Below are 23,718 nucleotides of genomic sequence, written 5' to 3'. Positions count from 1 at the left end.
GAGGATAGATTCAGAGATGGCTTGGACGGAGGGAAGAGTAAAACTGGAGAATGTGATTATGGGGGATGATTAGGGGGCGGTGAAGTCCACTCCAGAGACTGCAGCTCCCCACGAGGCCAGATGTTGGTGAATGTCTTAGATTTTGGAGACAAAGGAAGACATGAGTGAGTTACAGAAGTCAGTGGATTGCATGTGGTGGGGAAGAGAGTCAGGCGGCTTTGTAATATTGGTGAGGAGAGAGAAGAGAGTTCTGGAGTTGTGTTGATTGGACTGAATGACACCAGAGTAATAAGCAGATTTTGCTAAGGAGAGACTGTCCTTGTATAGCACTACATGATTATTGTACATTTCTTTGTGTATAATGAGTCCAGTTTTGTTATAGAGTCGTTCCAGTTGTCGTCCTTGGGATTTGAGCTGACGGAGGGCAGGAGTGAACCAGGGAGCTGAGCGGGTGAAAGAGACAGATCTGGTTTTCAGTGGAGCATGAGTATTCAGAAGAGTATGGAGATTGTTATTGTAGTGGGAAACCAGGTCATCCGGTGAGCTGTTGGCATGTGGCCTGGGAAAATTGATAATTGACTGATGATTGTTAGGTGACTTGTTAGGTTAGGTGACCTGTTAGGTTAGGTGACCTGTTAGGGTTAGGTGACCTGTTAGGTTAGGTGACCTGTTAGGTTAGGTGACTTGTTGGGTTAGGTGACCTGTTAGGGTTAGGTGACTTGTTAGGTTAGTTGACTTGTTAGGTTAGGTTGATAGTCAGTGATGAAATTTTAAAGGCATTTTTGAAAAAGTATGACATTTTGAAAATGATCATGAAATATTTAATAGTAAAATAATAAGTAGATATTTAAGAATAATGAGACATATTTCACAATATTATCTCATTTTACAATTTAGGCTTAGGGTTAGCCTAACCCTGTACATATAGTTTTTAATTATTAAAATTATATTTTTATTTATTTAATAATGAATAAAATGTCCCTCCATTACTATATGCTCCAAAATTACACAGCCAAGATGGAAAATATTTTGTATTCCCAAATCTTATTATTTCTTCCCTGTGGGGATAGATTGTGACGTAAACATCGCTTCCTCGCTTTTTCCTCTTCATTCTCACACTTATCTTGATTTGCAGAAAGTCTACCTTCACCTGATTCCGGCTGGACTTCTCTCTTCTTAAGCTGGTCAGTCTGATTGGCGGGGTGGCCCGTGCCCCTCCGGGCAGCCCCGCTGAACACGCCCCTGACATTTTGACAGGTGGGCGAATCAATGGCGTCACAGCACAAGTTCAGAGAGACTCTTCTTATGAAGGGACAGCCAACCGGAAGTGCAGAAGAAGAAGAATCAGATTTGTTTTGATTCGTGTTCGGTAGCTGTGGACTCACCTGGAGGACAGGTGTGACCTGAGCCCGGTAAGAAACCCGACCGGTTAGGACCTTACTACCCAGCTGATCAAACCCGGTCCGGTCCGGTCCGGTCCATAAACCCGCGTTAACTGCCCGAATCTGGCCGGTGCTAGCCGTGCTAGCAATACTGCGCTAACCAAACGCGTCAGGTTCTGGTCCGTTCTGCTTCTAAACCGGATCCTTTGCGGTCCTGTTAGAACCCACAGTAAGTTCTTTTCGGACCGAGCCGAAGGGAAGCGGTTTCCTGACCGATCCGGACCGGGTCAGATGGTGACCTACTTTCTGTCCGGATTCGGTTCAGTTAGCTTATGGGCACGTGAGGATTTCGGTTCGGTTCTAGGTGTTGTGCCGAAAAAAGCACCCCTTCCGTGACAGATTTACTCGGGGGGTCTTATTATTCTGTGTGACCATATACAGTGCATCCGGAAAGTATTCACAGCTCTTCACTTTTTCCACACTTTATTATGTTACAGCTTCATTCCAAATTATATTAAATTAAGCTCTTACCTCAAAATTCTACACACAATACCTCATTATGACAAGGTGAAAAAAGGTTTTTTTGAGATTTTTTGAATTTATTAAAAATGGAAAATGAAGAAATCACATTTACATAAGTATTCACAACCTTTGCCATGGAGCTCAAAATTGAGCTCAGGTGCATCCTGTTCCCACTGATAAGCCTTGAGATGTTTCTACAGCTTAATTGGAGTCCACCTGTGGTAAATTCAGTTGATTGGACATGATTTGGAAAGGCACACACCTGTCTATATAAGGTCCCACAGTTGACCATGCATGTCAGAGCACAAACACCAAGCATGAAGTCGAAGGAATTGTCTGTAGACCTCCGAGACAGCATTGTCTTGAGGCACAAATCTGGGGAAAGATACAGAAAAATTTCTGCTGCTTTGAAGGTCCCAATGAGCACAGTGGCCTCCATCATTCGTAAATGGAAGACGTTTGGAACCACCAGGACTCTTCCTAGAGCTGGCCGGCCGTCTACACTGAGCAATCGGGGGAGAAGGGCCTTAGTCAGGGAGGTGACCAAGAACCCAATGGTCACTCTGGCAGAGCTCCAGCGTTTCTCTGTGGAGAGAGGAGAACCTTCCAGAAGGACCACCATCTCTGCAGCAATCCACCAATCAGGACTGTATGGTAGAGTGGCAAGACGAAAGCCACTCCTTAGTAAAAGGCACATGGCAGCCCGTCTTGAGTTTGCCAAAAGGCACCTGAATGACTCTCAGACCATGAGAAACAAGATTCTCTGGTCTGATGAGACAAAGCTTGAACTCTTTGGTGTGAATGCCAGGCGTCATGTTTGGAGGAAACCAGGCACCGCTCATCACTAGGCCAACACCATCCCTACAGTGAAGCATGGTGGTGGCAGCATCATGCTATGGGGATGTTTTTCAGCAGCAGGAACTGGCAGACTAGTCAGGATAGAAGGAAAGATGACTGCAGAAATATACAGAGACATCCTGGATGAAAACCTGTTCCAGAGCGCACGAGATCTCAGACTGGGGCAACGGTTTATTTTTCAGCAGCACAATGACCCAAAGCATACAGCCAAGATCTCAAAGGAGTGGCTTCAGAACCACTCTGTGAATGTCCTGGAGTGGCCCAGCCTGAATCCAGACTTGAATCCGATTGAACATCTCTGGAGAGATCTGAAAATGGCTGTGCATAGATGTCTCCCATCCAACCCGCAGGAGCTTGAGAAGTACTGCAAAGAAGAATGGGCGAAACTGCCTAAAGATAGGTGTGCTAAGCTTGTAGCATCATATCCAAAAAGACTTGAGGCTGTAATTGCTGCCAAAGGTGGATCAACAAAGTATTAAGCAAAGGCTGTGAATACTTATGTAAATGTGATTTCTTCGTTTTCCATTTTTTATAAATTCAAAAAATCTCAAAAAAACCTTTTCACCTTGTCATAATGAGGTATTGTGTGTAATATTTTGAGGTAAGAGCTTAATTTAATATAATTTGGAATGAAGCTGTAACATAATAAAATGTGGAAAAAGTGAAGCGCTGTGAATACTTTCCGGATTCACTGTACAACAGACTCACTATCAGTCTTTGACTGATAATATATATATTTTTCTTTTTAGCTGCAGGTTAGTTTGGGGTTTTGGTTCAAGAAGAACAGAACCAGAAACAGGGATAATTGTGGTCAGGTTAATAAAGATTTTGGGTCTTTATTGGACATAGAAAACCTTCTGGGCCTGCTGGGCTCAGTCATGTGACTGTGAAGAACTGGCCAATCAGCTGGTTTACAGCATGCTCAATAACCAGTAATCAAAATCTACTAAACCCGAACTCTTCAGTTCTGGACTAAGTAGTCTAGACCAGTGTTTCTCAGTCCAGGTCCTCAGAACCCGCTGCCCTGCAGGTTTGACTGATGATCCTTTCTTCGTCCCACAGTGGGGACGGAGCAGCGTTGGAGACAAAAAGAACAGAAACTAAAAAATCTACATGGACATTTCAGCCGAACTGGGTCGGATTCAGAGTCGGAGTTTCATTCAAATTTGTTCTATTTTATGAAAACGTCTATCATATATCTGATCCACTAAGTCTAAGGTTACATATGTAGTAAAAAACACCCCATTTTAATTTAATATTTTCAAACTATGTCTCAGTAACTCAACTGTCCCACATTTTCTTTTTTGTTCAGAATAAAAATCTTATTTTTACTTTAGCATTTTTTGTTTAATATTCCCCAGTACAAACTATTTTTCTAAAATTAGTTTATTATGTTTTTACAGGCAAATAGATTTGAGTCAATATTAAAAAAATTTAATTAATATTTTAGGATTTAATAAAATCTGCATATCATGTAAAATTTCTAAATTTGAGAATATTGTGTTCAGTGTTTTTTATAGATGAAATTAGACCTAAACAACCATATATGCTGGTTGGTATTAAAATATATTTTATTTTTTACTAAATTACCTGTTTCTGTAGGAACCAGAATGATTTGATTGAAAGGTTTTATTCTAGTAACTTTTTTGTTGTTGCTGTAAATTTTAGCCAGTAACATAATTAGAAATGAATTTAAAAATATCCCTGCTTGTTTTCAGCACTAAAAGTTGGTATCGGTCGGAGTCAGCTGACGTCACACTAGCCGCCGTCGGCCATGTTGGTTGCATCCTCGCTGTAAACAGCTGTTTGTCGTCTTTGCTGCGTTATAATCTTTGATAAAACGAGAGTCTGGTGTTGTGTGAAAGACTGAGTCACACGATAAAAACGGTAGAAAAGTCGCCACGACGTTAAATTTGTTCGGCCTCTTTTAAACGAGGCTTTGGACGGCAGGTGGAGGACGTAACTGATGGATGGATGTCCGGGCGCAGCCGCGAGGGAACGACATCACCGTCACCTCCGTCCTTTCATGCTGTTTACTGTCGGCGTTTCATGAAGGCAAGTAGGAGAGTTTTTATTGTTTTTATTGTGTAAATAATAATAAAAAAATAATAAATATTCTTTATTTGGCTTTTTAAAGTCACTGTTTTCACATTAACTTCGGTTGTAAACTAGAGACAAAGATGGAGGGAAATAGAAACGAGTTTATCTGTTTGTGTTTGATCAGAGTTTATTTTATTTAATCATCTTTATATAAAAACATAACAGAGTGATTTTAAAGATGCAGGTAAAAACTAAAGAGTTCTCTGAGACCTGATGGATGTTAACTGGTTGGATGAAGTGGTTTAGATTGTGAAACTAAAGAAAGCATCCAGTGTTAACTAGTTTTTAATAACTAACGTGGTTGCAGGTCAACCAGCTTAAGAAATGATGGAGGCTCAGACTGGACACCATCCCTGCTTCTAGAACACATCAGTTCCACCCACAAACGCTGCAGGTCTGCAGGACGAAGAAGACGATCAGCTGAGGAAAGAGACCATGGAGTCCACCAGGATGCAGACCCTGGAGATCTACAGACCATGGAGTCCACCAGGATGCAGACCCTGGAGATCTACAGACCATGGAGTCCACCAGGATGCAGACCCTGGAGATCTACAGACCATGGAGTCCACAGGATGCAGACCCTGGAGATCTACAGACCATGAAGTCCACAGGATGCAGACCCTGGAGATCTACAGACCATGAAGAGGACACCTGATGCTGGAGAGGAAAGCTTCAGATACAGACCAGAGAGGCTGGAGAAGATGGAGATCAGCTGATCAGAGGATGAGACACATGATGATGAAGACGATGATGAAGATGATGTGTGTGTACAGTCAGAATGAAGCTTTATTAAACATCAAAGGTCTGAATACAAAACTGTTTTTTAATGTGTATTTTTTACTATCAGACCAGTTTCAACTAATTTGGTGGAACAGCTCATATAAAAAAATCTATATGTATAAAAATCTAGATTAAAATCTGATGTGGACTGATGTGGTTTTATGTGGACTGATGTGGACTACTGTGGACTGATGTGGACTGATGTGGACTACTGTGTGACCCCGCCTCCATGCGTGTCCTCATCATTCCACCTTCTTCAGTGTTTGTCAATAGGTGTAGCAGAGACTCCGCCTCCTCTCAGCTGATTGATCCTGCAGCCATGGCTTTGATCTCTCTGGAAGACCTCGAGGGTTTGGATGACGAGCAGGTGGATGATGACATCACTGACAACCCTGAACCAATGGATGAAGAGGACAGAGACCAGCTGCTGTCACACTGGCAGGCTGTAGCTAGTACGCACCAGGTCACGGTTCCTGCAGGTAAGGGGGCGTGGCCAAAACATTCCAGGTTGCATTCAGTCCCACCTGTAGCCGTTCAAAGGTCAAATTTATGTTTCAGATATTAGCCCTTTTCAAAATGGCCGACTGCAGCCGTTGTTTTGCCGATTAGACGCCGATTTAGTCTTACTTTCTCATAAAACAGTAAATGCTGTTACGTGTCGGGAGTCTGCAGAATGATGTCCTTGCGGCGTTTGTCCACTAGATGGAGCTCTGACTGCATTCAATCCCACAGCCGCCCCCCTGTCTTTCAGCAGCGGTAGCTAGTAGCTGCAGCCAGGTTACATTACAGCAGTGGGCTGAGTGGAGCTTCCCGACACATAAGTTTATAATAATGTGAAATTAACGACTCAGCATGTCTCCAGTTTCAGTTTAACTCAGTTTACTGTGTGTAATGACGAGTGACTCGTGCTTCGTTGTGTGTGTGTTAGCAATAGCATCGTGTTATCCCAACCTAGCATAGCATTAGCTAAGTAGCCAGTAACTGTAGAAATAGCGTAAGTGTATAAAATATCTGAGCGTCCAGAACGAGCGTCCATCACTCCGTCAGCTGCAGGTTGAGGCGTATTTTAGGAGGAGAGATGTGGATGCAGAGGGGAGGAGCTTTATTCACTGCAGCACCGAAAACTTTATTAATTTTACAGCCTGTCTTCACCACGTCATGATGTCATGTCTTAGTTTTACTTTGTCAGAAAATACTAACGTGAGCGGCTGTAACAGCGACTCTGTGTTACAGTTAGTACCAGAACATGGTGACCATGTATATAAAACACAACTCTATCAAAGATGACGTCTTTCTGACATTTGAGAAAAGCTTATCTGGTTTATAAGGCAAACAGCTTATATATATTTTTCTACCTGTACTTTTACCTACTTCGAATTTGCATCAGCAGGAAGTAGAAAACAAGATGTATTTAATTAATTCATCATTCGTTTATAGATGGACTTTTTTAAGGTTATATAATTTCCAGTTATTTAAAGCTTTGCCGTGTTTGAATCGGTCGGGCCCCGTTAATATATAAAAAAAAACAACTTGTTTACTTTGTTTTGAAAAGTGAACCCAGAACAGGAAGTAAGAAACAACAGGAAGTGAAACCTGTTTTGTTCCAGAAATGACCGGACCCATACAGGAAATGACCCGCAACAACCAGCAGAGGGAGCCGCTCCACTTCGCCCCCATCTCCATTCACGAAAAGGTAAAAACCCCAAGACCAGAACCTGGTTCAAGACCAGAACCTGTTACCAGACCACAACCTGGTTCCAGACTAGAAACTGGTACCAGAGCAGCACATGGTACTAGATTTCAATCTGATACTAAACAGGAATCTAGTACCAGATCCCTGACCCATCAGTGTCCCATGTCCTGATGGTGTCTTGTGGTTCTGATGGTGTCCTGTGGTCCTGATTGTGTCCTGTGGTCCAGATGGGGGAGGTCCTGTACGAGGAGCGGGTCTATCCGGCAGGAAACTGGGCCTGTGTGACCCGAGGAGAAGATCTGTACGAGCAGAGCATCTCGATGGGCTTCATGAAACTGATGCGCTTCATCTGCAAGGAGAACTCTGCAGGTGAGGCTCCGCCCACATCAAAGTCAGACTGATCCAGGTGACATCACTGATTGGTTGATTTACAGGAAGACACCTGGGCATGACTGTACCTGTGATCAGTAACATCCACATGATGGAGGATGGAAACACGTTCGACAAAGACGTGGAGACGGCGTTCTTCCTGCCTGCCGAGTTCCAGAGTAGTCCGCCTCGGTCCGCCGACCCTGACATCACCATAGTCTACAGAGAGCCAATCAGAGTGGTTGCCAGGTAAGGGGGTTGTTTAGAATTGTGGGGGCCGCCGGGGGGAGCTCAGATAATTAGAAGGAAGCCGAGGAAAAAAAGACGTTCAGTAGCAAGTTCTGCAAGCTAGCGTGTAGCTAGCTAGCGCTAGTTAGCACAACATAGGCAGGTTTTTAGTGTGGCTCAGCAAGGTAGAGCGGTCATCTTCTCACCCTACGGTTGCCGGTTCGATCTTCAGTCAAGTCGAGGTGTCCTTGGGCAAGAAATCGAACCCCAAATTGCTCCTGATGGGGGGATCAAAAGCTAATGCTGTTTGGGGGGTAGGGGACAGTTTGGGAAACCTGGTTTAGACGGCTGACATGTTAGCAGACCTGGTGCTTGGGGGCGGGTCCTGGTGGGCAAGCCCCACCCATCCAGCCTTTTCATTGTATAGACTTTTTTTTTTACATTTTTTTCTGTTTGTCTCCTTTACTTTGTGTTTGAACTGCTGTAACAGTGACATTTCTCCACTGTGGGATAAATAAAGGATCATTTTCATTCATAATTATTTATTGTTTAGTGCTGCTAAATGAGAAAAGTAGAGTCCGCTTTGAAGGTAGCAGATCTGGAAGATCTCTCCAGATATTTGCAAGTTGTGTGTGTGCGTGTAATCACCAAATCCAGCCAGAACATAGAGAATGTGATGCTTTGCTAAGTTCTGGCTGTATCTACTTGAAGTCCTGAACCAGCTTTGGTGCAGCAGCAGACCAGTACCTGGACGACATCAGGAAGCGTCCAATGAGAACGGGAAGAAAGGAACAGGTGACACAGCAAGAATCAGCCACTTCCAGCAATGAGACCAGACCTAGCAGGATAGTAACCGTAGCAACCACAGGCGCATGTCTCTGTCTCAGGGGCGTCGTCTGCGGCTGGATTAACTCGGTCCGACTCGTCTTGCTAAGCTCAGTGTGTCTGGTTTGTGTCTGCTGCAGATGTTTCCTGATGTTGGTCGCCGTGGCGATCAGTTGCCCGCCCTGGTGCCGGGACTGTAAGCTACATTGATCTGATCCGCCTGATTAGTGTGTCTGACCTGCTGCTCTCTGATTGGCTGTCAGGACGTTCTTCGGGACGACCACTGAGGAGACGGTTGGCCGCCAGATCCGCCTGCTGTGGGAGATCCTCGACCTCGGTGACCACTTCCACCGGGACCGCTACACAGTCGCTACATACGACAACCCGGGGGCACCACGACGCCGCAACGAGATCTGGTTCATCTGGAGAGACCTGTAAACTCCACCCACCTGCCTCTGATTGGCTGGTTGAATCTGTCTATTCACACACTTTCTCCCTGTCAGACTGATCATCCCATTGGCCCACATCACAGGAAGTTACATCTGATTGGCTGCATTCTGAGACTTTGTTAAAATAGTGACATCACTTCCTGTTCTTGTAAAGCTACAAATATTCTGTAGACCAGTCCAGACCAATATGGAGGTAGGTTGTATTTTTTTTTTTTTTTTGCCTTCAGGAAGTGTGGCGTTAATGTGGGCGTGACAGGAGGCGGGGCCTGTTAGACGTCTTTCCTGCACATGCTCAGAGTGAACCTGAGGATCAGTGGATGGATTAATAAGTTGAGGGATTGATAAGAAGCTCGAACTTTTTATGACTGAATGTTTCTTGGTGTGAACCGGTTCCAGCCGGTTGGTTGTTTTTGGTGTTTCTGTGTACAAAGATTAATAAATCTAAATGGACCTGAAAGACTCGTGACGACATTTCTTTAACTTCCTGTTGTGTGGATGCACTGTTGCCATGGAAATGGGCTGAAAGGACAATGTCATGGAACCAAAACCACTTTATTTACAAAAACAATGGCAGTTTACAGACAATAAAACCTTACTGAGAAACTAAAAATAAATGTTCAAGGGCGCTGAGGGGCAGGGCTCAGTTGTGATGTCATCAGCTTAGATCAGATCAGCCACTGTGGAGAGAAAATGGACACGATGAGTTCAGGCTCCTGCGGCGTTGCCTCTGGAACAGCAGCTGCTCTGTGATTGGTCGGTTCGTACCGTTCATGGGCATCTCGTCGATCTGGGTGGAGTAGTACTGCTCGATGTCCCGCAGGATCCTGATGTCATCATTCTTCACAAAGTTGATGGCCACGCCCTTCCTGCCATAACGACCAGAACGACCAATCCTGAAGGAGATCACAGGTTACCTCAGACTGACAGGAAGTTTGCACTTCCAAGAAGATTCCAGGAAGAAATGACATTCTTAACAGAAGGTTGTCCCTCTCAGGAAGACAGAAAGGAACTGTCCCTAGGTGTGTCCAGGTGTACCTGTGGATGTAGAGCTCTCTGTTGTTGGGAAGGTCGTAGTTGATGATGAGGGACACCTGGGGGACGTCCAGACCTCGGGCCCAAACATCAGTAGAGATCAACACGCGACTGAAACCAACAAGTTTTACAACATGATCATGTGTGTGTGTTTGTGGGAGGGGGGATGGGTGGGTATGTGTGTGTACACATGCGCTTCACCTGGCCCCGGATCTGAACTCCTTCATGATGGACTCCCTCTCCTTCTGCGGCATGTCTCCGTGCATGGACGACACGGTGAAGTTGGCCTCCCTCATCTTCTCCGTAAGCCAGTCCACCTGAAACAGGAAACACCTTCAGACCACATTTCCCACAATCCTTTGCTCCTACTCTTTCCCTCCACAGGGGTCCAGTTGGCGAGTTTTTCTCAAGAATATTTTTATTTAAATTTAAAGTAAATAATACAGTGTTGACTGAAATTTGTTAAGTATACAAACAGTAATCCTGTCTGTGTACAGTAGGGGATAGATAATAAAGAAAAACAACAACAACTCATCTCACCCCAACCCCGTCATTACCGAGCCAACCTTGTACCTGAAGGAATTAAAAAATTAATCAAATATACTTAATTCCTGGAGCTATATAAGCAGCTGGAAGTCAGGTTTTAATCTAGGAAGGTATACACACAAAGAATAAAATACATATGTCCTTTCATCACACATCTTATTATGGACCCCCACCCCGGCCACAAAGCCCCAAACAAGGAGCCGGTTTGTTTGCTTGCCATTGCTGATATAAAGACGAAATAAAATATAATTAAGGGATCCAGTCCCTAACTAGTTTGGTATTCATAAAAGTAATCTAGAAAAAGTGAACATACTTTTTTAAACTTTTCTTCGAAACTGCAGATTGAACAACGTAGTTTTTCTTAGTCTAGACATGATATCGCTGTTGCCATGTCTACACCAACAACTAAGGATAAAGTTCGGAAGACTTCCCTCCAGTATTTCTCCAAACTAGGACATTTCCAGAACATGTGAATAAGTGGAGCCTCCTCTCACGTTTGTCGCAGAGGGGATCAACGTCTGGGTAAAAACGGGCCAGGTTTGGTTTGGATTTATGGGTCCTGTGTACGACTTTGAATTGCAACAAGTTACGTCGGGCACAAAGAGGAGTTGAGTTGACCGACGTAAAAATTGTGTTCCATGTGTCCTCAGACAAGGTGAGATTTAAATCCTGCTCCCATGTCCTTTTAATGTTATTAAGTAAGGCCTGTCTTATACCAAGCAGTTTGTTGTATCATAAAAGAGATCACTGAAACGCTCCATACCCAGCCTTCCCCATTCTTGAAATGCTGAATCCAGTAAGGAAGGTTCACAGAGATGGTTGGCAGAGACGGCGCTAGAGGCAAAAATCAAGGAGGCTGAAATGTCTCCTGAATTGAACCCACACTCTCAACATGTGCTTGACAACACGATTACCAGTGGATTTATTTGGTGGGAGAGGGAGTGAAGATCCGAGAAGTGATGGGATGGAGAAGTTTTTAGCAAAGCCCAGCCATATTGTCACCCAGGGTGGGCGGTCAGGTTGGTTATTAAAATATGACCAAAGATAAAGCCACGGATAGTGGCTGCCCAATAACAGAAATGAAAACGAGGTAGCGCCATACCCCCTTCTCCTTTAGGCTTCTGGAGATGCACCTTGCTAACCGAGGGCGCTTACCTTTCCATATACAAGATGATATGACCGAATCTAATGTAACAAAAAAAAAGGTTTACGGATAAAGATTGGTATTGATTGAAAAATGTATAAAAACTTAGGAAGAATATTCATTTTGATAGAATTAATTCGGCCAACCAAGGATGTAGAGAGAGGTGACCACTGTGACAGGCGCTGTTTTCTATGATTAAGAAGGGTGAGAAAATTTCCTTTGAAAAGGCATAACTTGTGGTAACCGTCATACCAAGATAAGTGAACTTATTTTCCACAAGCCTGAATGAGAAGCTGGTGTTATCTGATGCTGGCGTCCCCTCACTGACAACAAAAAGTTCAGATTTGTTTAAATTTAATTTATACCCCGAGAATCAGCTGAAACCATTCAGTAAAGACAACATAGTGTTTAGGGAGGTTTCCGGGTGTGAAATAAAACAACAGGTCGTCTGCGTATAGAGACACTTCAGCTCCATTCCTCCAAATACCAGACATTCTCACAGCTGCGTATTGCTATCGCAGTGGTTCTATAGCCAGGTCGAACAACAAAGGACTTAGAGGACACCCTTTCCGGGTTCCCTGGTGGAGATTGAAAGGTCGTGACAGCAGAGAGTTGGTGAGGACCGAAGCAGTGGGGCTAGAATATAGCAGTTTGATCCAGGTACTGAAGTTCAGGCCAAAACCAAATTTTTCTAGAGTCGCGAATAATATATTCCCACGCTATCCGATCGAGCGCGTTCTCCGCGTCTAGAGGAAATAACAGACTCAGGAGTCGCACCAGAAAGGAGGTATAAAATATCCAACAGTCAACGTATATTAAAATAGGAAAACCCATTTTTGACAAAACCCGTTTGGTCTTCAGATATGATGGACGGCAGTATGTTCTCCAGTCTTTGGGCCAAAACTTTCACCAGAATTTTATTGTCAACATTTAATAATGAGCCGATCTCTGAAAGAGGAACACTCCGACTTATCCTTGTCCTTTTTTGCCATAAGAATTATACTTGCCTCATCTCTCAGCTGGTTGGCTAATAACTTCCCTGATTTTCCTCCATGGATATAAACCAAACTCTTGTTCCTCAAGAGTTGTCTCTCGATAGGATGGGTTGAGGCCAAGTCAAATTTGGTTTGAAGCTCCACTCGAGTTTTATACAGGTCAGGGTTTTTAGCTTGAGCATATTATCTATTTCCTTGATTTGTTTGGCCAATTCCAATTTTTCCTCTGAGCCTTTTTTTTTCCATGTTCACTGTATAGGAAATTATTTGCCCTCTAAGGTACGCCTTAAGAGAGTCCCAGACTACTAGACTGGAAATATCCAGAGATTCATTAGCAATAAGAAAAGAGTCAATCCTAGTGAAGGTATGATGGACCTGTGAAAAAAAGGAATATTCTCTCTTATGCTGGTGAAGGAAGCGCCACACATCGGAGACGTGAGTGAAGATGATCTACTACCGGAACCTGGATTAGAAGAAGATCGATCTAAAATGGGATCCAATTAAAATCTTCTCCGAGTATGAGAGTGTATGAACTCAGGTATTGGAGGAAGGAAAAAAATGTTCAAAAAAGCTTATATTGTCTACATTTGGGAAGTAAACAGTGAGCAGCATCTTTGTGTTATATAACTTCCCTGAGACAATAATGAAGCGACCGTTGATATCTGATATAACGTTAGGAAGCGCAAAGGGGATACTTTGAACAAGGACAGACACCCTCTGGCTTTTGCTTGGAATGAGGAATTAGATTAGATAAACTTTATTAATCCCGAAGGAAATTTTAAACAGCAGCTGCTCATGTACCCATAAAAACGTGCATACATTATAAATAAATAAAACCGATAAAAAAAATAAAATAAAATAAAATCATACATCTGCTCTAATGTATTACAGTCACTGAGGCTCCAATCTCCTCTTTTCCTCTGACTGATAATCGAATGTCCACCTCTCTGCCCTGCTTCCTCTCCACGCCCCTCCAGAGAGCTGAGCAGCCTGATAGCAGAGGCAACAAAGGCCGTCCTCAGTCTGTCCATGGCACATCGGACCGATATCAGCCTGCTGCTGGATGCACTCCTCCTCTGTGATAGGACAGAGTACAGGGGATGTGTGGCATTGTCCATGATGGAGTAAAATTTGGACAGAATGTTTTGTTCTGTCACCACTGACTCCAGCTTCAGTCCCACAGCCAATCCGGCCTTTTTAATTAACTTATTCAGCCGATTTAGGCTCCTCCTACTTATACAGCCCCCCCAACAGACCACAGCATAGAAGAGCACGCTGGCAACCATCGACTGGTAGAACATGTTCATCACCGAGCTGCAGATGTTGAAAGATGCCAGCCTCCGCAGGAAGTAGAGCCTCGTTTGGCCCTTCTTCTAAAGATTGTCTGTGTTATGACACCAGTCCAGTTTATTGTCCAAGATGAGACCCAGGTATTTGTAGGATGTGGCTGTCTCTATAGCCACACTCCCAATACAGACAGGTTGTGGAGACGGTTGGTGTTTTCAGAAATCCACGACCAACTCTTCTCTACTCTACTTCTAGCAAACTAGCTAGTGACTAGCCAGCTAGCTAGCTAGCTAGCTGCGCACTCGTCTCCTTGTTTCTTCCTCTCTCCTGAAACACCACCACGCATGTGCAGGCGTTTTCTGGATGGGGGTGTCCGATTCGTGCTGCCTGAGGTGAGCTTCACTCCGACCAGCAGACAGAGGCTACGAAGAAAATCCCACGTAGACGCTTCAACGCTGCGGAGGTAGTTTATACTCCGTGTTCACCTTACAGACGTCGTCTCGGGATACATCCAGTATATCCGATATATCGTCCAGCTAGTCTCTCTGAAACAGGTCTTACCTCTTTTTCAGTCCAACTTGCTGATTGTGACTGTCTCTTTTATGTCTGATATGTTTTTACTTGGTGATAAGGTAAATAAAATAAATTAAATGAAAAATTAAAACACACAGACGAATAAAGTCTGGAAAAAACTAAAAATTATATTCAAATGGAAAATGACTGCCATGATAACCAGAATAAAAACCTGCAGAATCCAGATTAGTTCTAACATCGGTTTTCAACGTGCCTACCAACTTCGGTGTTTTCATCACAAAGGCAAGAACAGGTTACCAATGCCGCCCCACTAACAGTTCTGGTCAGTTCTACTACAGCCGGGTTTGGACCTCTGCACCTACAGCAGAAGCAGCTGCTGTGTGACTGACCTTTCTCTTGGTGTTGCAGAAGATGACGGCCTGAGTGATGGTCAAGGTGTCGTACAGGTCACACAGCGTGTCGAACTTCCACTCCTCTCTCTCCACGGCAACAAAGAACTGTTTGATTCCCTCCAAAGTCAACTCATCACTGAGGCAGAGAAACATTCACCACATAGACAGAGAAAGAAAGCAGCCATCACTTGGTTATCTGACACATTTTCTTTTCTAAGTGGACCAGGACATGGAGGTGGATAAACGTGGACTCAGACCTACCGTTTGACCAGGATACGGATGGGGTCTGTCATGAACTTGTTGGTCATCTCCAGGATCTCGTGTGGCAGCGTGGCGCTGATCAGAACCACCTGTGTGGCTGGAGGAAGGTAACGGTACACATCGTAGATCTGCTCCTTAAAACCTGAGCAGGACCAAGAGACAGAGGTGACTTCCTGGTCATGTGACTCTTCTGCCAGGTTCTGCGATAACCTGAGCCTAAATTGCAGATTCTCACCTTTGTTGAGCATCTCATCAGCTTCGTCCAGAACCAGCATCTTGATGGCTCTCGTTCTCAGACTCCGGCGGCGGATCATGTCTGCAGGAACACAACCATAGCTTTTGATTGGCTGATCAGTACAGATGTCACTATAACCCAATTTCACAATTAATTGCAATTTTAATCACCATGATTAAGTCATGGTAACAGACCTCAAAATCCTCATGTTTCATAGAGGATCATTTCCAAATCATATTGGCAGACACAAACATAGGGGAGAAAAAAACACATGTTCGAAACCATGGGAACCTAGACGGAAACCAGGAAGGAAACCATGGAGACCTAGACGGACACCAGGACGGAAACCATGGGAACCTAGACAGACACCAGAACGGAAACCAGGATGGAAACCATGGAAACCTAGACAGACACCAGAACGGAAACCAGGATGGAAACCTAGATGGACACCAGGACGGAAACCATGGGAACCTAGACAGACACCAGAACGGAAACCAGGATGGAAACCATGGAAACCTAGACAGACACCAGAACGGAAACCAGGATGGAAACCTAGACAGACACCAGAACGGAAACCAGGATGGAAACCATGGAAACCTAGACGGACACCAGGACGGAAACCATGGGAACCTAGACGGACACCAGGACGGAAACCATGGGAACCTAGACAGACACCAGAACGGAAACCAGGATGGAAACCATGGAAACCTAGACGGACACCAGGACGGAAACCATGGGAACCTAGACGGACACCAGGACGGAAACCATGGGAACCTAGACAGACACCAGAACAGAAACCAGGATGGAAACCTAGACAGACACCAGAACGGAAACCAGGATGGAAACCATGGAAACCTAGACGGACACCAGGACGGAAACCATGGGAACCTAGACGGACACCAGGACGGAAACCATGGGAACCTAGACAGACACCAGAACGGAAACCAGGATGGAAACCATGGAAACCTAGACAGACACCAGAACGGAAACCAGGATGGAAACTATGGAAACCTAGACGGATACCAGGACAGAAACCATGGGAACCTAGACGGAAACCAGGACGAAAACCATGGAGACCTAGACGGACACCAGGACGGAAACCATAGGAACCTAGACAGACACCAGAACGGAAACCAGGATGGAAACCTAGATGGACACCAGGACGGAAACCATGGGAACCTAGACAGACACCAGAACGGAAACCAGGATGGAAACCATGGAAACCTAGACAGACACCAGAACGGAAACCAGGATGGAAACCATGGAAACCTAGACAGACACCAGAACGGAAACCAGGATGGAAACCTAGACAGACACCAGAACGGAAACCAGGATGGAAACCATGGAAACCTAGACGGACACCAGGACGGAAACCATGGGAACCTAGACGGACACCAGGACGGAAACCATGGGAACCTAGACAGACACCAGAACGGAAACCAGGATGGAAACCATGGAAACCTAGACAAACACCAGAACGGAAACCAGGATGGAAACTATGGAAACCTAGACGGACACCAGGACGGAAACCATGGGAACCTAGACAGACACCAGAACGGAAACCAGGATGGAAACCTAGATGGACACCAGGACGGAAACCATGGGAACCTAGACAGACACCAGAACGGAAACCAGGATGGAAACCATGGAAACCTAGACAGACACCAGAACGGAAACCAGGATGGAAACCTAGACAGACACCAGAACGGAAACCAGGATGGAAACCATGGAAACCTAGACGGACACCAGGACGGAAACCATGGGAACCTAGACGGACACCAGGACGGAAACCATGGGAACCTAGACAGACACCAGAACGGAAACCAGGATGGAAACCATGGAAACCTAGACGGACACCAGGACGGAAACCATGGGAACCTAGACGGACACCAGGACGGAAACCATGGGAACCTAGACAGACACCAGAACAGAAACCAGGATGGAAACCTAGACAGACACCAGAACGGAAACCAGGATGGAAACCATGGAAACCTAGACGGACACCAGGACGGAAACCATGGGAACCTAGACGGACACCAGGACGGAAACCATGGGAACCTAGACGGACACCAGGACGGAAACCATGGGAACCTAGACAGACACCAGAACGGAAACCAGGATGGAAACCATGGAAACCTAGACGGACACCAGGACGGAAACCATGGGAACCTAGACGGACACCAGGACGGAAACCATGGGAACCTAGACAGACACCAGAACAGAAACCAGGATGGAAACCTAGACAGACACCAGAACGGAAACCAGGATGGAAACCATGGAAACCTAGACGGACACCAGGACGGAAACCATGGGAACCTAGACGGACACCAGGACGGAAACCATGGGAACCTAGACAGACACCAGAACGGAAACCAGGATGGAAACCATGGAAACCTAGACAGACACCAGAACGGAAACCAGGATGGAAACTATGGAAACCTAGACGGATACCAGGACGGAAACCATGGGAACCTAGACGGAAACCAGGACGAAAACCATGGAGACCTAGACGGACACCAGGACGGAAACCATAGGAACCTAGACAGACACCAGAACGGAAACCAGGATGGAAACCTAGATGGACACCAGGACGGAAACCATGGGAACCTAGACAGACACCAGAACGGAAACCAGGATGGAAACCATGGAAACCTAGACAGACACCAGAACGGAAACCAGGATGGAAACCATGGAAACCTAGACAGACACCAGAACGGAAACCAGGATGGAAACCTAGACAGACACCAGAACGGAAACCAGGATGGAAACCATGGAAACCTAGACGGACACCAGGACGGAAACCATGGGAACCTAGACGGACACCAGGACGGAAACCATGGGAACCTAGACAGACACCAGAACGGAAACCAGGATGGAAACCATGGAAACCTAGACAAACACCAGAACGGAAACCAGGATGGAAACTATGGAAACCTAGACGGACACCAGGACGGAAACCATGGGAACCTAGACGGACACCAGAACGGAAACCAGGATGGAAACCATGGAAACCTAGACAAACACCAGAACGGAAACCAGGATGGAAACTATGGAAACCTAGACGGACACCAGGACGGAAACCATGGGAACCTAGACAGACACCAGAACGGAAACCAGGATGGAAACTATGGAAACCTAGACGGACACCAGGACGGAAACCATGGAAACCTAGACAGACACCAGAACGGAAACCAAGACGGAATCTAGACAGAAACCAGGTGGAAAACATGATTGTGTTGTAACTATGTTATTTGTCCAGAGCAACTGACATGCCAGTAGTGCTCATGGCTCATAACTGACTCACCGAACACCCGACCAGGCGTCCCAGCAACCACGTGCTGGCCGTAATCCAGCTTGCGGATGTCCTCGCCCACGTTGGTCCCTCCGATGCAGGCGTGACACTGGACATTCATATAGTCTCCCAAAGCCAGCAGAACCTGAGGACCCAAGACAGAACCAACCAATCAGAAATTAACGTTATCAACGCTAACAGATTGGCTGGGTGTGACCGCAGGGCGGGGCTACCTTTTGAATCTGTCCGGCTAGCTCTCTGGTTGGAGCGAGGATCAGAGCCTGGGTCTCCCTCACCTGTGGACAGGAAATGCATCACAGTAAGATGTCATCAGCAGAGTTTAAAAACAACACATTATCAACACCGACCAGAACCGCCACTCCTGACCCAGACCAGAACCGCCACTCCTGACCTAATTCTGGTTCTGAGGTGGACATCTGAATTGATTTAGATAAGGAAGTCACTGTGAACCAGAACCATCTCAGTCTCAGTCAGATGCAGAACCAGATTCTGGATGGAGTTCTGGTCCAAAAACATACATCTGGTTCTGGTTACAGGTTCAGACAGAATGATCTGATCAAGTAAATCTACATGGAGGTATGTGTGATTCAGCGTTAGCAACCAGAACGATGGAACTTTTACCATGGTAACGGCAAAAAGAAGCCTGATCAACACCAGTTACCATGGTAACGGCGAAAAGAAGCCTGATCAACACCAGTTACCATGGTAACGGCGAAAAGAAGCCTGATCAACACCAGTTACCATGGTAACGGCGACACGAAGCCTGATCAACACCAGTTACCATGGTAACGGCGAAAAGAAGCCTGATCAACACCAGTTACCATGGTAACGGCGAAAAGAAGCCTGATCAGTACCAGTTACCATGTTAACGGCGAAAAGAAGCCTGATCAACACCAGTTACCATGAACCCAACAAGTTCAACATGGAAAACTGTGACCGTCCCTTTGGATCGACTTCTAAACACTGACCTGGATGTCGAGACACTGCAGCACTGAGATGCAGAAGGTGGCCGTTTTCCCTGTTCCAGACTGAGACCTGGACAGAAGAGAGGACAGATTTTGGGGGACAGTGGTTAGAGAACAGAGTCGGGAGACAGTGGTGGAAGACGGGAGGACATCTGGGTCCAGGTGTGAGGACAGGTCTTACTGAGCGATGACGTCTCGGCCTTTGATGATCTGTTTGATGGCTCTCTGCTGGATGGCTGACGGCTTCTCAAAACCTGACAAACACACACACACACACACACACACCTTCATCATCGTCTTCGTCATTAACAACAGCTGATCTCATCACCTGAATTCTAAAGAAGCTGAAATCCAGAACCACCAGAATCCTGGTCTGAAATCCAGAACCACCAGCGTCGTGGATTTGGGACCAGGATTTGAGACTAGGACTATCAGGGTCCAGGTCATTAGACAGGGTTCCAGACTGCGACCAAACGGTCTCTGAGACGGTTTGAGTGAATGTTTCATCTGCTCTACAATGCCGACGATACATTCGGTGTTTTTCTTGTAGGAGTTATAATTTAATTTATTTGGTCACTAACAAACTTCTGCTCCCTCTTCAGCCCCGTAGTTCACAGTAAAAACAAATCAGCTGCTGGTTTTTTAACTTTAATACAAGAAACGGAGACGAACACCAACGAAGAAGACGACAGCCAATGTGTGTGAGCGGAGACGAGCGAGCACTGTGATTGGCTAATGTGTGGAAAGAGGCGGGTCTTGGGGTAATTTATTACCAGTGTAGCGACTTTGTGGTTGTATTTAGCGAGTTTTCAGACCCTCTAGCGAGTTTTTCTGGTTTTTGGAGACTTTTGGAGACGGAGGTGAATGAAGGGAGTTTATCTTCCCAACGAGGAGCGGCGCTGGTCAGACCCTCTCATACGAGGCTTGGTCTTCTCGCAGCAGCTGCATTCAGACGACGTTCAGCTCTGTTTCATGACCAGGCTGGAAATGAAACGTAGAAGCTGCTGCTGGAGGATCCTGCTGGTTTACCGTCACAGTAACGTCTGTTAATGAAGAGTGTGGAGGAAATATTTAAAAAGTTCCAGACTCCTAATTAAAAAACAAAATACACTTAATAAAACTGAACTAAAAAACAAATAAAATACTGACTGAAGATTTTATTTTATTGTGTTTTGCTGATCAGATGATGTCATTTAGAGACTTCTAGGACTTTTAGGACAGCCAATAGCTACTTTCCTTATTGAGGAAGCATTTCCATTCAGAATATGCTGAGTCAGAAGATGAAGCATCAGTTTTCTGTTTACTGTAGAAATTCTGAGTACTTTTATTTTTAAGCCTGGCTGAAGCACCTTTCTTTAAATCTATAGGAATTACATAATAAGTCTGTGTGGTAATTTAAAGTTAAATATATTAATATTGAGAATGGTAAAAGTTTTATTTGCCCTTTGATGGCGATTTCAAATTTCTTTGTTTGAAGGCTAATTTAGCCTTGCTACATACAAATAAAAGGAGAACATACATTTATTTACAGTTTTCCATCCATTATTAAATCCCCTTACATTATTGTTCTCTACATCTAATCAAGTGACAGATTCATGGAAAATTCTGGGTCAGCAGAATTAGTATCAGCGATGGTCCAGTAAAAGCATCGACCTTCCTCGTGTGAGACATCTTTATGTAGCCGACAGCAGGGCTGCAACAATTAGCCCACAATGCACTGCGGCTGTCCCGAGCGCTACGTCACCTGACAAAGTCCGATTGGTTATCGTGATTTTATTCTGCCAAATATCGGAATTGGCATTTAAAAAAAAAAAAAATATCGGACGGGATCTACTAGACATCAGACCAGGATTTTGGAGTAGGACCAGAGGGTCCTGGACATCAGACCAGGATTTTGGAGTAGGACCAGAAGGTCCTGGACATCAGACCAGGATTTTGGAGTAGGACCAGAAGGTCCTGGACATCAGACCAGGATTTTGGAGAAGGGCCAGAGGGTCCTGGACATCACACCAGGATTTTAGAGTAGGACCAGAAGGTCCTGGACATCAGACCAGGATTTTGGAGAAGGGCCAGAGGGTCCTGGACATCACACCAGGATTTTAGAGTAGGACCAGAAGGTCCTCGACATCAGACCTGGACCCTCTGGTGGAACCCTGCGGGCTAACAAGCATCCTGTGATCTGTTTGGAGCAGTAAACTCCTCTGAAGTTACAGCAGTGATGAAGATTAATGATGAAACTTCTTCCAGATTCTGAATTCTAGTCGTTTAAACCAGCTTTCTGTAACTCCGGAGCCTCCACCGGGACAGCAGCAGAGTACCGGTATCTGAAGACACTCACGGTGTTCTGCTGATTCCAGGCAGCAGATGGAAGCTAGCACAGACGGCTAATGGTAACCAACTACCCGGTGAACGTGTTGAACCGACGTACGGTTTAAACTGTACATCTGTCCCAGTTTAGTGAGATTTCTTTACTCCCTGGATCAACACTGTACTGGCGAGCAGTTAGCTTTAGCAACCTGAGCTAACAACCCCGGAGGCCGCGCGGATCTCCGACCTACCGTACGCGTAGATGCCGCGGAGAAGGTCCTCCCGGAGCCCCATCGTGTCGAAGGTCGGGGTGACGTCCACCTCCTCGCTGGTTTCAAACTCCACCTTAGTCATGTCCTCGTCCTTCAGGAGTCTCTTCCTGCCCTGTGTCCCGGCAGCAGCCATCTTTATTCGCACCTTTTTCTTTCAACTGAAACTCGATGGTTCTGTAAAAACTGCTCCTGTACGCGCGGCTCGGCTAACAGCTAGCACGCAGGAAGAAAGACCGCCGCATGTGGCGCACGCTGTACACGTCATGAGAGCGACCAGTACGTGACGTCACCCATACATTTTTTTTTCCATAGGTATAAATCACATCTCTTCGATTTTCCTTTCTTTTCTTCCTTTTTCCACATGTTTTAACATATTTTTTATATGTAAAGCTCATCCAAACAGATGGAATCAATTATATGAACCAACTATTGAGTAAAGTAAAACTAGAGGGACTATATGTAGACTAAGATATTTAGTCATAAAATGGTAAAATAAATTGTTTATAGACCAAAACTAAATAACTATATATATTTACAAAATAACGAGGGCTTAATTTAAAACGTATTTATCAATAAGAGTGTAAGTTTAATCGTTTGGGCACTTTTAATTATTTTAAGCTTTTGTGAAACAGGAAAAGCTCATTTTTTAATTCATTCCATGTTGGAGGATATTTTGCAAACCTGCATTTATGTATGTAGAATTTGGTAAAGATTTTAATGTGATTAAGAATTCAATTGGTTTTTCTTTGATTACTATACCACAGTTTATAATATTAAATGAGTTAAAATCTATATGTATGGATTTGCATTGGAGCCGTTCTTGTATCGAACGTAGTAGATTATTAGTTGTTTCTCAGCTATAAGACAAATGTTCTGTTGATTCATTACCTTACATAAATAACATCTGCTTCTAAATATTTATTTATAGTTTTGAAGAGAATTTCTTTATGTTTAGGAGGAATGGGAAATGTAAGGAATTTTGTTCTAATATTTTTGATATGTCGTTTAGTATAATTCTGAAGAAGAAAGGATCTTTTTGTCAGGCCTGGAAACACTGACCATGTACTGTTTTAGAAATCTGCTGTTACATTTTTATGCAGAATATTCATTTCAAACATTGTAATGTGGGCGTCGATATGTTGTTTATATTACTTTTAATTACTGGCAGAAGCGCTAAAGGGATGTTATTAATAATTCTTCTGTATAAAGTAAAGGAACAATTTAAGTTA

The 23,718-nt window shown here is 44.8% G+C and overlaps 2 protein-coding genes across 2 annotated transcripts; one reads left to right on the top strand and one right to left on the bottom strand.

Annotated features, from left to right (window-relative positions):
• Window positions 1-1,275: 1,275 nt before the first annotated feature.
• soul4 (heme-binding protein soul4) lies at window positions 1,276-9,663 on the top strand. The gene is made up of 6 exons (XM_041984032.1): window positions 1,276-1,412; window positions 5,903-6,121; window positions 7,250-7,335; window positions 7,563-7,704; window positions 7,770-7,953; window positions 9,021-9,663. The coding sequence occupies exons 2-6, from the start codon at window positions 5,962-5,964 to the stop codon at window positions 9,193-9,195; spliced, it is 747 nt and encodes a 248-aa protein (XP_041839966.1). The 5' UTR covers window positions 1,276-1,412; window positions 5,903-5,961; the 3' UTR covers window positions 9,196-9,663.
• A 76-nt stretch (window positions 9,664-9,739) lies between these two features.
• On the bottom strand, window positions 9,740-22,743 carry eif4a3 (eukaryotic translation initiation factor 4A3). Its single transcript, XM_041984022.1, has 12 exons — window positions 22,469-22,743; window positions 20,092-20,164; window positions 19,914-19,980; window positions 19,158-19,220; window positions 18,937-19,069; window positions 15,633-15,713; window positions 15,398-15,539; window positions 15,134-15,272; window positions 10,440-10,555; window positions 10,242-10,349; window positions 9,972-10,099; window positions 9,740-9,883 (listed from the first exon to the last, which is right to left on the bottom strand). Exons 1-12 carry the CDS (start codon window positions 22,620-22,622, stop codon window positions 9,867-9,869), a joined length of 1,221 nt encoding a protein of 406 aa, XP_041839956.1. The 5' UTR covers window positions 22,623-22,743; the 3' UTR covers window positions 9,740-9,866.
• Window positions 22,744-23,718: the final 975 nt, after the last annotated feature.

This window comes from Melanotaenia boesemani, chromosome 4 (assembly GCF_017639745.1).
Source record: "Melanotaenia boesemani isolate fMelBoe1 chromosome 4, fMelBoe1.pri, whole genome shotgun sequence".
NCBI classification, from domain to species: domain Eukaryota; kingdom Metazoa; phylum Chordata; class Actinopteri; order Atheriniformes; family Melanotaeniidae; genus Melanotaenia; species Melanotaenia boesemani.
The sequence above is the reverse complement of the archived record's forward strand: the minus strand, read 5'-3'. Positions and strand labels throughout refer to the sequence as shown.